At 40.4% G+C, this 13,516-nt stretch overlaps 1 protein-coding gene across 1 annotated transcript; it reads left to right on the forward strand.

The window, feature by feature from the left end:
• The first annotated feature begins 489 nt into the window (after positions 1 to 489).
• Positions 490 to 13,467, forward strand: si:dkey-103i16.6 (SIRT1 domain-containing protein). The gene is made up of 8 exons (XM_028585524.1): positions 490 to 792; positions 6,293 to 6,521; positions 9,337 to 9,555; positions 9,782 to 10,014; positions 11,160 to 11,260; positions 11,362 to 11,523; positions 11,618 to 11,830; positions 12,880 to 13,467. The coding sequence occupies exons 2-8, from the start codon at positions 6,301 to 6,303 to the stop codon at positions 13,078 to 13,080; spliced, it is 1,350 nt and encodes a 449-aa protein (XP_028441325.1). The 5' UTR covers positions 490 to 792; positions 6,293 to 6,300; the 3' UTR covers positions 13,081 to 13,467.
• Positions 13,468 to 13,516: the final 49 nt, after the last annotated feature.

Consider the following 13,516-nt stretch of genomic DNA (forward strand, 5'->3'; position numbering starts at 1 on the left):
GACTAACCACTGTGGTAACCATTTTCAAAGGTACATTTCTGTACACATAAAACACTGGAAATATCTAGTAATAAGACAGCGATTTACTCTAGCAGTATGTTTTGTATAATCTTAAGTGTCTTGCACGTATTGTAGCTACTTTTGTCCATTCCAACAAGAAAAAAAGAGGCACTAAATGTGAAACAATTATCCTGCTTTGTGAGGTAGCCCGCCCCAATTATTATCACCCATTAGGCCATAATATACCTTTTTATGTAATAAGATTTGACATGTCACACAGTAGGAAAAGTATAATAATAATAATAGCTGATTTCCATTTAGTTTCGGGGTCCTGGTATTGTGCATATCTGGCTCACGGTCATGTCTTACTGGGACAGTTATATAGAATAGAGACATCGTTAATGTAATTAGCTATCCATATTATGACCAGTCAAAATATCTGCTGTGAAAAGGGAAACCACGTGACTCCAGCTCTTGTTTCCCGCCTGTATTCGTAATGATTTATTTAGTAACCGGAAACAGTGGCAGAGTGACAGCTCGCTCCTCTAAAACTCACAATTTAGGCTGCATGCGGATAAAGTGCGTGAGAAGAAGGAGACACATTCACTACGACTGAATCAGATGTTAACCTGACTGCAGCGGCTGGTGGATTACAAACTCTCAGTTTAGTGATAAAGCGAGTTTCCTTTTGGATGTGAACATCTCGAGTGGCCAACTGAAGACCCAAAGTCTGCTTGCTGTCTGCTGTCGTCGCCGTCTGTTCAGCATTCAAAAGTTCCGCCGTCTGGAAAGGTAGCTGTATGACAATGATGTTAATTATAGCCCTATTATAACGTTGGTGGTAGCCTATTAGTATTGATGCCAGAGGAGTGGACGCCCATCTTTTTAATAGCCTTGCCAATAATTTCCTACAGAGAGGCGCTACATTAGCCCAAAAAGCCTAACGTTAAAGGACGTTTTCAAGATCTTGGTATTTTATGTATTTTATTTAAATGTGTTTGAGTGTTTTAGCCTGAGTCTGTTTACCTAACACTGCTCAGTCTGAGGAGAAAAGGCTGTTTTTCTGTAATAAAAAGCTGTTATTTAAGTTAGGATGTATCCCATTTAGTTTAAAGCCCCCTCCAGTCCAAAATATGTTTTTCCTATTTTTTTCTCTTGGTTGTTTGAGCTTCACTGTGCAGATTTTGGTGTGTGTGTGCAGTTTATCACTAAAAGACAAAGTTTTTACATCAAGCTACTGAAGGAGTGTTTATGTCTGAGTTTGGGTAAGAGCAGGATTTGTGACATCACAACTAGTGTGTAAGCCAATCATGGTTCAGTGTGAAACTTACACATGTAATGTGGATATGTAAAGGCTCCAGGTCAAATATACTGAGAGTGGAGACATCATGGGTTCAGTTAAACTTTTAAAATAAAGTATTTGCATATTCATAGATTCTGGATTTTTCAGTGAGGTAGGAGGAGTAGATGTAATCTTAACAATGCCATATAACTTGTTGATGGAAAAACAAGTGCTTATTATTATTATTATTATTATTATTATTATTATTATTATTATTATTATAGAAAGAGTATTTTTATGTCTTAAAACATGTCTGAAGGGGATTTCTAATATAACTGGATCCACTAATGCTTGTACTTGGTACTTGCAGATGTTCCTCATAAATCAGTGATTACCAACCAGGGCTGCTTCTGCAGTTGTCATGGGATACATGGAAAGAATGAAGAGTTACTCAATTAATAAAACAAAAAAAAATATTTGATTAAAGGAATATATCAACATAGTAACATTATGTATACAATGTTAAAAACCATGATGTACACCACAAGATTCCTTAATCGACATCTAAAATGCTATTCACTTTATAATCCTATACAAAATAGAAACGGAGAAAAACTGAAGTTATACTCAATTATTCTAATAAATCAAAATTATAATTAAACTTATTTTTATCTGCTCATCAATGAATCAAATCACTTTCAGCAACAGGAGACATAATCTACTTGCACTGCAGTAAACAAACTTATGGGTTGGAGACGATGGAACGTCCTTTGTAAGTCAGTTACCACAGTGTACTGTATGTGGCATAGATTGTTTTTCAAAATGGTTTTCATGTGTAATGAGATTTTGGTTCCAGCAGATGCCAGTGTAGCCTCACTGTTAGTAGCTCCTCTGGAAGACTTGACTGACTGCAAGAAAAGTGTCAACTTAGTTTTTTGAGCATCTGAATTCTTTCAGCACCGCACATCCAGAAGTGGTCCTAATTTTTTTTATTTTTTTCTCCCTTTTTGGTCACACATAGTTAGACACACTGTTATGTCCTCAACAACATGTTTTGCTAATGGGCTAGCCAGGTAGTCGTCCTTTTTGTCTTATAGGGTTACAAGTTATAAGTTATATAAGTTATAAAGTTTCTTAAGCCCCATCTGTAACCAATTCTGACCCTTTGATTAGTTGATTGATGAATTAGTCGACCGACAACTAAAACCCAACCATAAAAGCTATTTTGATAACCAGTTTACCGTGAAAGGCATTTATCAAACAAAACATTCCAACATTCGCTGGTCGATTATTTGAAAAATGAATTGGCAGATAAATTGATAATGAAAAAAGTGGTTTGCTGCAGCCCTACAGCTGACTTTAATTACCTGGTAAGCCTTCATTGTCCCATTCCTGTTTTGTTGTATGTCTTCTAGAGATGGCGTAGCATTTTTGTAAGGGTGAGAGCGTGCCTGTGCTTTCAATTTAGTTATTTTCACATCCTGTTCTCTCACACAATGTACATGGTTGTACAAATAACATCACATCCCATTATTGGCGTTTTAATGTAGGGCTGGTAAGTCCTCACAGGAGTAATGGGGCAAGAGTCAGTAGTTAGCCATCGACCCACTGGGCAGAATTAGCTCTCCACCACCCACCTCTCCCTCTGTGTGAGCAAACAATATACTAACACAAATTAGGACTCGCTGCTTTGTGTCAATTGAGAGTCCAACAAAGATGCTGCACAGAATGATATGTCATTAGTGAGCAGGTGGGGAAGGAGGACATAGAGCTGTTGCCTCTCCAACTAAGTAATGAAGAGGTTTCCGTAGCGACCAGGCTGCCTGTTGCCATCCCTGTGTCATGGGGGGCAGCAGAGATCAAAGTCGGCTGTCCTCAATTCTACTGTAAGTGGAGGGTTAAATGCTGGGGTTGCAGAGGGAAAGCCCCTCATTAAAGTTAACCAAATCTCCTTTTAAGACACAGCTGACATGTTACTCCAGTGGCACCAGGTACAAGATGTTAACAATCAACTCTAGAAAAACCAAAATGTTGACGGTCTGCAGGTTCATGCTGCTTCTGTGAACCATGAATCAGGATCTTCATTTTGGGTGCATCAACTCTTTATTTCAGTTTAGTTAAGTGTTTTTAGGTTTTTATTAGTCTGGCTATCACCAGACCAAGCACAATCTTTTAAGATTAGTCTGGAGAGCCTGCTCTGTATTTGTTACTCCACATGAGGCGTGATCAACGGGCGTAGTTCAAATGACTCTGTAAATCAATTGGATAGTCCTTCAACCAATCAGACCGACGATCCGGGTGACGACAGCAGCGACAGCGGCATCAACGGGTTGCTGGGCTTCGGTGGCCATCATGTTGAATGTAAACAAAAAGCTGCTTGGTTGCTTCTCTATCGTCCTAGTGTTCAACCCGGCCAATAGCGTGCCAGGTGGATGAGCCAGTTTGTGATTGGTTCCCGCAAATTTGTAACAGAAACAGGGTAGAATAACTTAAAGGTTTCCAGCCTGAGTTGCAGGGCGAAATCAAATCTATATCTGTATTTGTTGAAATCATGATTGTTGGTGTTTGTATTGATTTGTTACAGATGACATTGTAGAGGTAGACTGGAAATAAAGAGGGACCAAGGTGCTTCGGCAGTTTAATCTATAAAGAAAACAAATGGTTAGTTACAGCCTTAATTTAAAATAAATTATTAATTATGTCCAGCCAAACGTGCAAATCGACCTGAAAAAAAGTTTATAAACAGGCCTCATAAAGTTTAAGGGCTATATGTATGGAAGTGGTTGTTTTCAAAGTATTATTGCATTTCTTTGTCTCCAGTTATTTAAATTCTGTTCTTTTTTCCCTACCTTTTTTTAGCATTTTAGACAGGAACTTCTTGTGCTTCATCAATGAGCAGTAAATGTCTGCTGTTGCATTTTTGTTGTTTTGACACAAACGTTTCTCCTGCTGCTCTTTGCTGGTGTTTGACTTTTAGTCCCAGCCTCTAAGTAAAAGGATTATCCATTAGCCTGACTTTTTTGGGGGTGGGTGTGTATGGGGGGAGGGTGGGTAATGGTGGGCACCGAGGTGTGCCCAGTGTTGTAGGACTGTCCTAATTAGATAACTGTAACCCTCATATGAGCAGCTACACTCCTGGTGGTCCGGTACTGGGACACACTCAGCTTTTCGTCTGGGGAGAGCTGCGAGAACAAGCAGTGTGAAAGGGCAAGTAAAGGGTGGGGGGCTCTCAAATCCTTTTTAAACCTTTTGTCATTTATACAGGGATTTATTTATCAATAAACAATGCTAATAGTATTTGTGGCACAAATTTACCAGATAAAAAAAAACAAAAAACATTTAAAACACTGTAAAGCAGTTTGATCTCATAAAAATGTACTTTTGCTTGGGACTTTTTTTTTTTTTTTTTTTTTAAATTTTTTTAAATGCCGCAATATCAGCCAACATTGCCCTTTGCGTTTTGACTGGTTGTATGTAACCTGTTTGCCTGAAAACAGTATTCTGCACCCAAACTTACTGTTGGGGTTTCTCTAGATGTTGAAGTTTCTCCTCCTTCCCCCCCCTCCCCATGAGTCAAGTTTAATTGAGTGTGCCATTAATTTTCAAGGAGAAATACACCTGTGTGCTTTATGTGTTGTTCTAGTTTATGTTGGTCATTTGTGTGCATGACTTTTTCTGCAAGTGTACCTTTTTCCAGATATGATTTGAGGGCGTGTTGACATATTGGGTCTGCCGCTACAGCGCACCATCTGTGTGAGACCTTAATAACTGAGCTAGTGATTTATTGCCTGTACCCAGCAGTGTCTTTTTTAGATTCCAGACAAAAGCCGAGACCCTGACCCTCCCGCTGTTTTTAATAGTTCTTTAAGATGTGCAGGGAGAGAAGAAAAGAGTAGTAATGTGGGGGCTTCAGCCTATTAAAGAGGCAAAGTGAAAGAAGATTGAGTGCCTAAAATTAAAGTAGTTGAGAGAATGTTAGATTGTTACGATGGTTCAAGGGCTTGTCTACAATTGTCAGTTTTAAGCTTGGTAATGACACATTTCCTTTAAATGTTAATGTACAACTAAAAGGCTTTAAGACGGTCATCCTAAAGGCTGTTGTGTTCTTTGTTTTTTTTTCCTGGCTGCTCCGTAAGCCTTCAGTGACCCCTCTCCTCCTCTCCCATCCCCTCCGGAGGGCGATAAGGTGCTTCTGAAGAAAAGCTGGTCTTATCTCCCTGCTGCCCTCTGAAGCAGTCATGTTTTATGTGTTGTAGCTCTTTTGTTTCCTTGTCTGCTGCCTCTCCCTGATCACTCGCACTCATTCCTCATGGAAGTTGTTTGAAGGCCTAGAATAGCTTTGGAAAAGAAGCCCCCCTCCTCCTCCTCTTCTTCTTCTACTCCTCTGTTCCTTCTTTATTGAATCCCGCCTCCGTATCATTTATCTCTGGACCCCCCCCCTTTTTCCTCGGTTTGAGGGGGCCGTTAGGGGGCATCCTCTTTTCTCTCCCAGCTGGGTTTGTTGACACAAAGTCAATCTACGGTTCCCTTTCACCTCTGCCACCCCTCTTTTTAACTCTCACCCCCCCCAACCCCTCAGCTCTACCCTCCGCTTTCCTTAAACAGTAAAGCTGGCACAGCTGTGGACTGTATTAGCATAGCTGCTGAGGAGTGGGGGGGGGTTGCTTAATATATTGCAGCCATTACCTTTTGTTCAACAGTTGACAGTTTTAAAACATTTCAGCTTCTCTCTGTGCAAAGGGAGGGAAGAGAAAAGGATAATTTCGGTGTAACAGCTTTTTAAATATGGGACACAGAAGATGTTGGGGGGGGAGATGAAATGAAAAGCAAATCACTGAAAACAAGTCAATATCTAATTAGTGCAGTGAGGGAAAAAAAAGGTTATTAGAATATTTTCCATTTCGACACAACTACAAATAAAACCTTGTTTTCATGTCATTAGGACCCGTATTACACAGATTGAAGTTTCATTTAGGATAAATGATTTGTCTTTTTTCTTGCTGTCAACAGGTGTTGGGATGAACAGGTCCAGGTCCAGCTGGAATAAAAAAGCCCCCCAGCCTCCAGTCACCAGGATGACCCGCAGCTCCAGCTCCCAGACCAGGCCTACCGACCCCACAGAGACCCACGACTCTGGGACGGGTCCGTATGGAAAACAACGAAGGAAGCAGACAGACTCCGCTTTGGCCCAGGACCTCAGTCAGATGAGTGTGAGCGGACTGGACGCTTTACCTACAAGGTGGGGACGTACTCTATAGCAGTAACTTTTACTTTATTATTTTTTTTTAAATGATAACATTACAGCAATCAAATATGAAAACATAGCAGAAGGCCACACTGTGTTAGATCACCCATTAACAAACCGAGAGTGAGTGAGTGCATGCATATACATAAATACACAAACATTTATACATGCAACAAAAACAAAGGCATACCAGGTACAAATCCCCAGGTTGTGGTGGTAACAATGTCTGGTCCAATATATATATTAAAAAGTGGTCCCAGATTTTGAAATGAACATAATTCTTTGAACATGGTATAGTATAACTGCCAGAACACTAGACAAGTGATCCAGTTTAGACTGAGAAGCTACAGCCATGCTAGCTGTAAATATTAATGGACAACGCATCCGGTTTGGCGAAGTGCTGCAAATGCGGAAGTGCCTTAAACCTGCATTCTATCTGAATTCCAGCATGGGGCGACACGTGCGGTTGCAAAAGGAGGTCGGGTTCTGTAGAAGTCTATGAGAAAGTGACCCACTTCTCACTTGATTTATTACCTCAGTAAACGTTTTCATAATGACTTTATTGTCTCAATCGCTAGTTTTAAGTCTTCTGCAATACAGAATGATGTTAATTTTTTGAATTATGGTCTCGTTGATTTTAAAATCGACAATAAAGCAGGGGGTGTTTTAGGGCGTGGCTATGATGTGATTGACAGTTTGCGGCCTGTCAATAATGACAGAGGTTTAACAAAGCTTATCCATGGCACGTGAACTTAAAACCTAGCAAAGCTAAATCTTACCTCGAATTATGTAGGCTAGCTTTCAGCAGCATTTGCATCCAGATTGCCAGTGAACGTGTGTAACGAAACGTAGAGCGTGCTAACGTCACAGTCAGATGTCACACATGCTCTGTCCATCAATATTGTACGGTCTATGGTTGGAACCAAAGTATCGGACAAATAGAAATGTTGACCTGATGGTGGCACTAGAGGAAAAAGTGTGGGAACTAATGAATGTCTGTACAATATCTTGTGCCAGTCTATCAAGTAGTTATTGACATATTTCACAGGAAAAGTGACACTGCTTGTGACGCTAAAAGAAAAGTCAGGGCATCACCAGCAGTCAGCAGACTTCACCCACTGGGGAGCATGCATGTCTTTACAAAATATCTTAATCATAAACTCATCTTAATCCATACAATAGTTGATATTTCAGTCTGAATCAAAGTGGTGGAGGAACTGAACGACACTCGCCACTTATTTTTATTAATCCCAACGGAAAAATGGAAACGTTACAGCAGGTTAGCAAATAAGACACAGAAAAATAATGTGCACAACACTATACAATGCTTATTGAAAGCAGCTTAAGAAACCATTAGAAACTGCTTCTTCCAACAGAGGAACCTATCCAAACTTAGAACTTTGGTTTCAAAAGTTGAATTGGAAATGATCATCCATGCTTTTATGTCCTCTTGTTTAGATTATTGTAACAGTCTTTTTTTACTTGTTTGAACAAGAAAGAGCTTTACCGTCTCCAGGCTGTTCAGAACTCTGCTGCAAGGCTTTGAACTCACACAAGCAAAAGAGTGCACATCCCACTTGTTTTGGCATCACTTGACTGGTTACCAGTTTATTTTAGAATTAATAAAAAAATTCTGGTCCTTACTTTTAGAGCCTTGGAAAAGCTCCTTCTCATGTATCTAACCTGATACAGCGTCACACTTCTTTCCAGGGACTACAGGTGGAAATTAGCAATTGTTGCTATAACCTGGCTCAAGACATATTCTCTTTACAAGTTTAATGTTTATTTGTGCATTGTCCCTGTTTCAAATAAATCAATTTCCAATTCCAATTCTTCCCGGAGTCTGAGGTCATCAGGTCATTGGTTGTTAGTGGTGCCCCGCACTCATTTTAAAACCAGAGGGGATCGATTATTTCAGGCAGTGGCACCCAGGCTGTGGAATGCACTGCCCCTCTCTTTACGTTGTTCAAATTCTGTTGATTCTTTTAAAAAGCAGTATTCAAACAGGCTTTTACTTAGACAATGGTTTTTATGTACCTATTATGTTTTCTTCTGCATGTATTTTATTTATTGTACTTCACCTTTTTGTGAAGCACTTTGTGATTTAGAAGTGCTATATAAATAAACTTTACTTACTTACATACTTAAATAAATGAGAGGGATATGATTACCGTACATAAACATGTGTAATGATGGGAGGTGGACGTAGTGCACTATTAAATGCAACGTATATTGTAAAATGACACAGAATGGATACATTTAATTTTCTTACAGAGAAGGACAGAATTTAAGTGTTTTCCTCAGCCCAACGTTAAAACCCAAGGAATTTCTTAGTTCATGTGAGACCTCATGCCATTTCTTTAAGGAGACAACAAGCAGTGAGTGAGGCTCTGTTCTTCGTTTAGGACATGATGTGAAGGAGTGCCTTCAGTTTACTGCACTGACGTGAAGATAAATGACTCCGGTCCTAACACAGACGTTTATATAAATTGAATTCATTCAGGCATCGCTCCACATCTCTTATTTATATCGGAATATTTAGCTCTTTTCCCCAAGATCTTTCTTGAACTGTTGCCGCCCGCAAAGTAACTGTGGTAGTAATAGAGGGGATTAACAGAATTAATGTATCCTTCTTTATACAGTATAATCCCTAATGTGCAAGTATCTTAAAAAAAAAAAAAAAGAATATATGAATATATGCCTCTGGGTATACATTAACCATAATATCATGTTGTTGCGAGTAATTATGTTGAATATTGTCCTATTAGAGACTGGGATGTTTTATGTCTTTTCTTGTCCTGCTCTCCAGTGAAGGAAAGATGTCTAAAGGTAGCTGTGTCCCTGTGCAAGCTGGTCAGTCCTCTGGGTCCATATCTAGTCCGGGCAGTCCGTCTGCGTTGGCTGCCAAGTCTTCATCCCAGGGCGGCCTAGCCTCTGTGGCTCGACTGGTGAAGCTTGGCCGCTGTAAGAATGTAGTGGTGGTGGCCGGAGCAGGAATCAGCACAGCCAGCGGCATCCCAGACTTCAGGTTGGTTGTTTGTGGGTTTTGTTCTCTCTACATCCTCATCTTCATCTTTCTCTTAACTATTACAGTATTTGGGTCTTTCTACCTAAAGTCTTAACCTGTTTAGTGGAAATGTATGTATGTATGTATGTATGTATGTATGTATGTATGTTGTGTGCTGCTCTTTCATTGAAGCATTACCATAATGCCCAAAATGTCCGTCAAAATGCCTGTATTTCCACATTTTCAGAACTCCAGGTACAGGTCTTTATGCCAACATGGAGAAGTACAACATCCCTTACCCTGAAGCTATTTTCAACATTGACTACTTCTCCAACGACCCGCAGCCTTTCTTCTCCCTGGCCAAGGCTCTGTATCCTGGCAGCCACCGACCAAACTACATACACTACTTTATCCGCATGCTTCATCACAAAGGCCTGCTGCTCCGAATGTACACCCAGAACATCGACGGACTGGAGAAACGTGAGTGAGACCTTTTTTTTTTAAAGGGAACATAAAAACAACAACTCTGGCTTAGCTAAAAATTTAACATTTTTCCGTACAAACATGTTACAGGTAAATGTAAATCCAAATGCATCCCCCTCCCCCGAGCATTTTTAACATCCACGTAAGCAGACAGAAATGATTAAAGGAACACGCCGACTTATTGGGAATTTAGCTTATTCACCGTAACGCCCAGAGTAAGACAAGTCGATACATACCCTTCTCATCTGCGTGCGTGCTGTAACGCTGTCTGACGGCTCCAGCGGCATCAGGCCAGCACAGAACATGCAGGTGAATGGTTCCAGTAATCCTACTGCTCCGAATAAGTGACAAAATAACACCAACATGTTCCTATTTACATGTTGTGATTTGTAGAGTCACAGTGTGTTCAAAAAACAACGTAACATGAGACACAGCCATCTTCTAACTGTAAAAAAAACCGGGAACTATATTCTCAGGTGGAAGAATATAGTACTTGGGCGGAGTGATATGCTCGCAGCAAGCCTGTCTGAGAATATAGTTCCCGGTTTGTTTACGGTTAGAAGATGGCTGTGTCTCATGTTACGTTGTTTTTTGTACACGCTGTGACTATACAAATAACAACATGTAAATAGGAACAGGTTGGCGTTATTTTGTCACTTTTGTCACAATTGGGAGCAGTAGGCTAGTTGGAACCAGTTACCTGCAGGATCTGTGCTAGGCTAAGCTAATGCTGGAGCCATCAGACAGCATTACAGCACGCACGGAGATGAGAAGGGTATGTATCGACTTGTCTTACTCTGGGGGTTACGGTGAATAAGCTAAATTCCCAATAAGTCGGCGTGTTCCTTTAACTGTCATTGAAGACCTTTTACTTTTAATTATCAGGGACAACATACCGCCACCGGTATAATATATAATTACCATTAATAGAATGTAAATATAATATAATATTCGTATGTACAGTATGTCCCTGAACGCACCACCAGGAAACGTACTGGATGTGTGCAAATCTTTTTCTTTTTCACAACCAGTAAGTAGTTGTGTAGTACTGACAGCTACCCTATCAATGCCAGTCTGTTTTACTGGCATAATCTAAGTTTACTCTTAGCATCCGTTAACATTTTTAATAACGTTCTTCACAGTGTGTGGCATCCCAGATGACAAACTTGTGGAAGCTCATGGTAGTTTTGCCACAGCTTCCTGTCACCTGTGCTACACCGCGTACCCTGCTGAGGAGGCTAAGGTATGTCTGACCCCATGTTAAAAAATAAAATCAAAATTTAGAACAGTAATTCACTGCATTTGATGCCGGAGTAATGCTTTCTTCTTTTGTTTGTTTTGCAGCATGCCATAATGAACGACAACGTCCCCATATGCACATTCTGCGCTGCAACAGTCAAACCTGACGTTGTGTTTTTTGGAGAGGACCTTCCACAGAAGTATTTCCTCCACACTAAAGACTTCCCCAAAGCAGACCTGCTAATCATCATGGGCACATCTTTACAGGTAAACATTTCTAATATCTCTATTCAGTACTTCAGTCTTTAAATGGGTTCCAGTACATTTTGTGAGTAGATAAACCCTGAGCTTGTTGTTTCAGATTGAGCCATTTGCCAGCCTGGTGAACACGGTGCGCTCCACTGTGCCACGTCTCCTCCTGAACCGGCACGCTGTGGGTCCCTTTGAGAAGGTCCCACTGCGGAGAGGAGACCACATGGAGCTGGGTGACATGGAGGACACAGTGCGGAGGTTTGCTGAAATGCTTGGCTGGAACGATGAGATTGAGGAGCTGATGAGGAGTCAGGAAACACTGGTGGGTTCAATTTCAAACACAAGGCCTTTAAAAATAATAATAATAACTTTTTGCAGGTTATGCATTAAGTTATAAGTCTCTGGGTTACTTATTAATCTTATCTTTTGTGAAATCAAAATGGAAAGTGGGGAACACTTGTGATATATACATATAAACCCAAGCCAGTGGAGATACTGGTACTCCAAAGATTTATCATTGCGCTCCTAAAAACATTGTCAGACTCAACAATGGACAGTTAAAAAATTTGTTATCAAAATTAATGCCGCAGAACCGGAGATTTAAAAAAAAAAAATTTATTCCACACATAGTTTTTTCTTGGTGCCTACATTGTTTGTAGTCAATATCGACCACGATCCATTTAGGGAATTGCTCCGGTGCCGCCGGAAGATCCGCTGTTTCTCTCTAACTATCTGTCGAATCTGAGTTTTCTGTTGCACGGCTAAAGCAACTTTTGAACGAGCGCAGAACAAATTCCAACAAGCAGAGGCACCGTTATTGTGTCTGGCGCTTAGCGCCGCTCAAGACAATTGTGATTGGTTTAATAATAAAAAATAAAATGCTGTGTGGACTAGCCAGGCCCTTGACTGCAGTGCTGTGGAGGGAGGTCTGGCAATAAGAGACTACCCATAATGCAACAACTCGACCACCAACAGTTCAGTCAGAGATTCAGGTGTGTTATGCAAGTAGTGGTTATGGAGCCTTGAGCAAAGATGAAGAGTGGGCTATAGAGGTCTTTTTTTTTTTTTTTTTTTTTTTTTTTTTTAACACCCCTGTATTTTTTTCATTTTCAAACTTGCAGTCTTTAACCCTAACTGAAGTGCACTCAAATGACATCACTTGAAGCAATTTATCAGACTTCACACAGCTCCCTTTGGAGCCACAGAAGGCTTTATACACCTTTTTTCACATATGCAGTAAATATAAATGGACTGAGTAGTACTCCTTAACATACTTTGTTGTGTAAAATCTGTGGAGCTCCCCTTTAACTGTCTCTGGGCTTTCTTGTAAATCACTTCTGCTGACTTTGGCAATAATTTCGCTCTCTGCAGACCATCCCTACATTAATAAGCAGCCCTGGGTCAGTAAGCGGACAGACATCTTTTCAGAGAAGAGGAGCTCCAGAGCCTCCAGGTGGGATGGAGACATCCAGGTCCAGACCAGGAGGTCAACGAGCAGCCAGCAGCGGCAGCGAGGAGACAGACTCCGAGACAGACAGCAAGAGCTCTGCATCGTCCAGCCTGAGCAACTGACGCTGCATGTTTCATAAACGATGGCACTGGAAACGTTTCTTCTGTCCGTAGTTCGGACCAAGACTGTTCTCCTGTTAACTGTATACACACTTTATTTTTCATCTGGTTAAGTTCTAGTGGCAAAATGTTTTTGGAGTCACAGTGTGTCCTGTTCATGCTATGTTCATATGTAAATCAAAAAAATCTGTTTTATCAAGCTATCAACAAGCATATTTAAAGCACTTATTATAGAGGGAGGGACCATCCAGAACACTACTAAATGTATATCTAAAGCCCTTCATAAAAATCCTAATGTTTTATACATTCCATGTCAGTAAACTAGTTAATGTTATATATCAGGACACTGTATTTTAAACTATATTTAATAAAAGCGTTGTGTAATTTCCATCTTATGTTATTTTATTTTTTAAATATGGTTCATGTGGTACTGTATGGG

Source organism: Perca flavescens, chromosome 8 (genome assembly GCF_004354835.1).
Source record: "Perca flavescens isolate YP-PL-M2 chromosome 8, PFLA_1.0, whole genome shotgun sequence".
NCBI classification, from domain to species: Eukaryota; Metazoa; Chordata; class Actinopteri; order Perciformes; family Percidae; genus Perca; species Perca flavescens.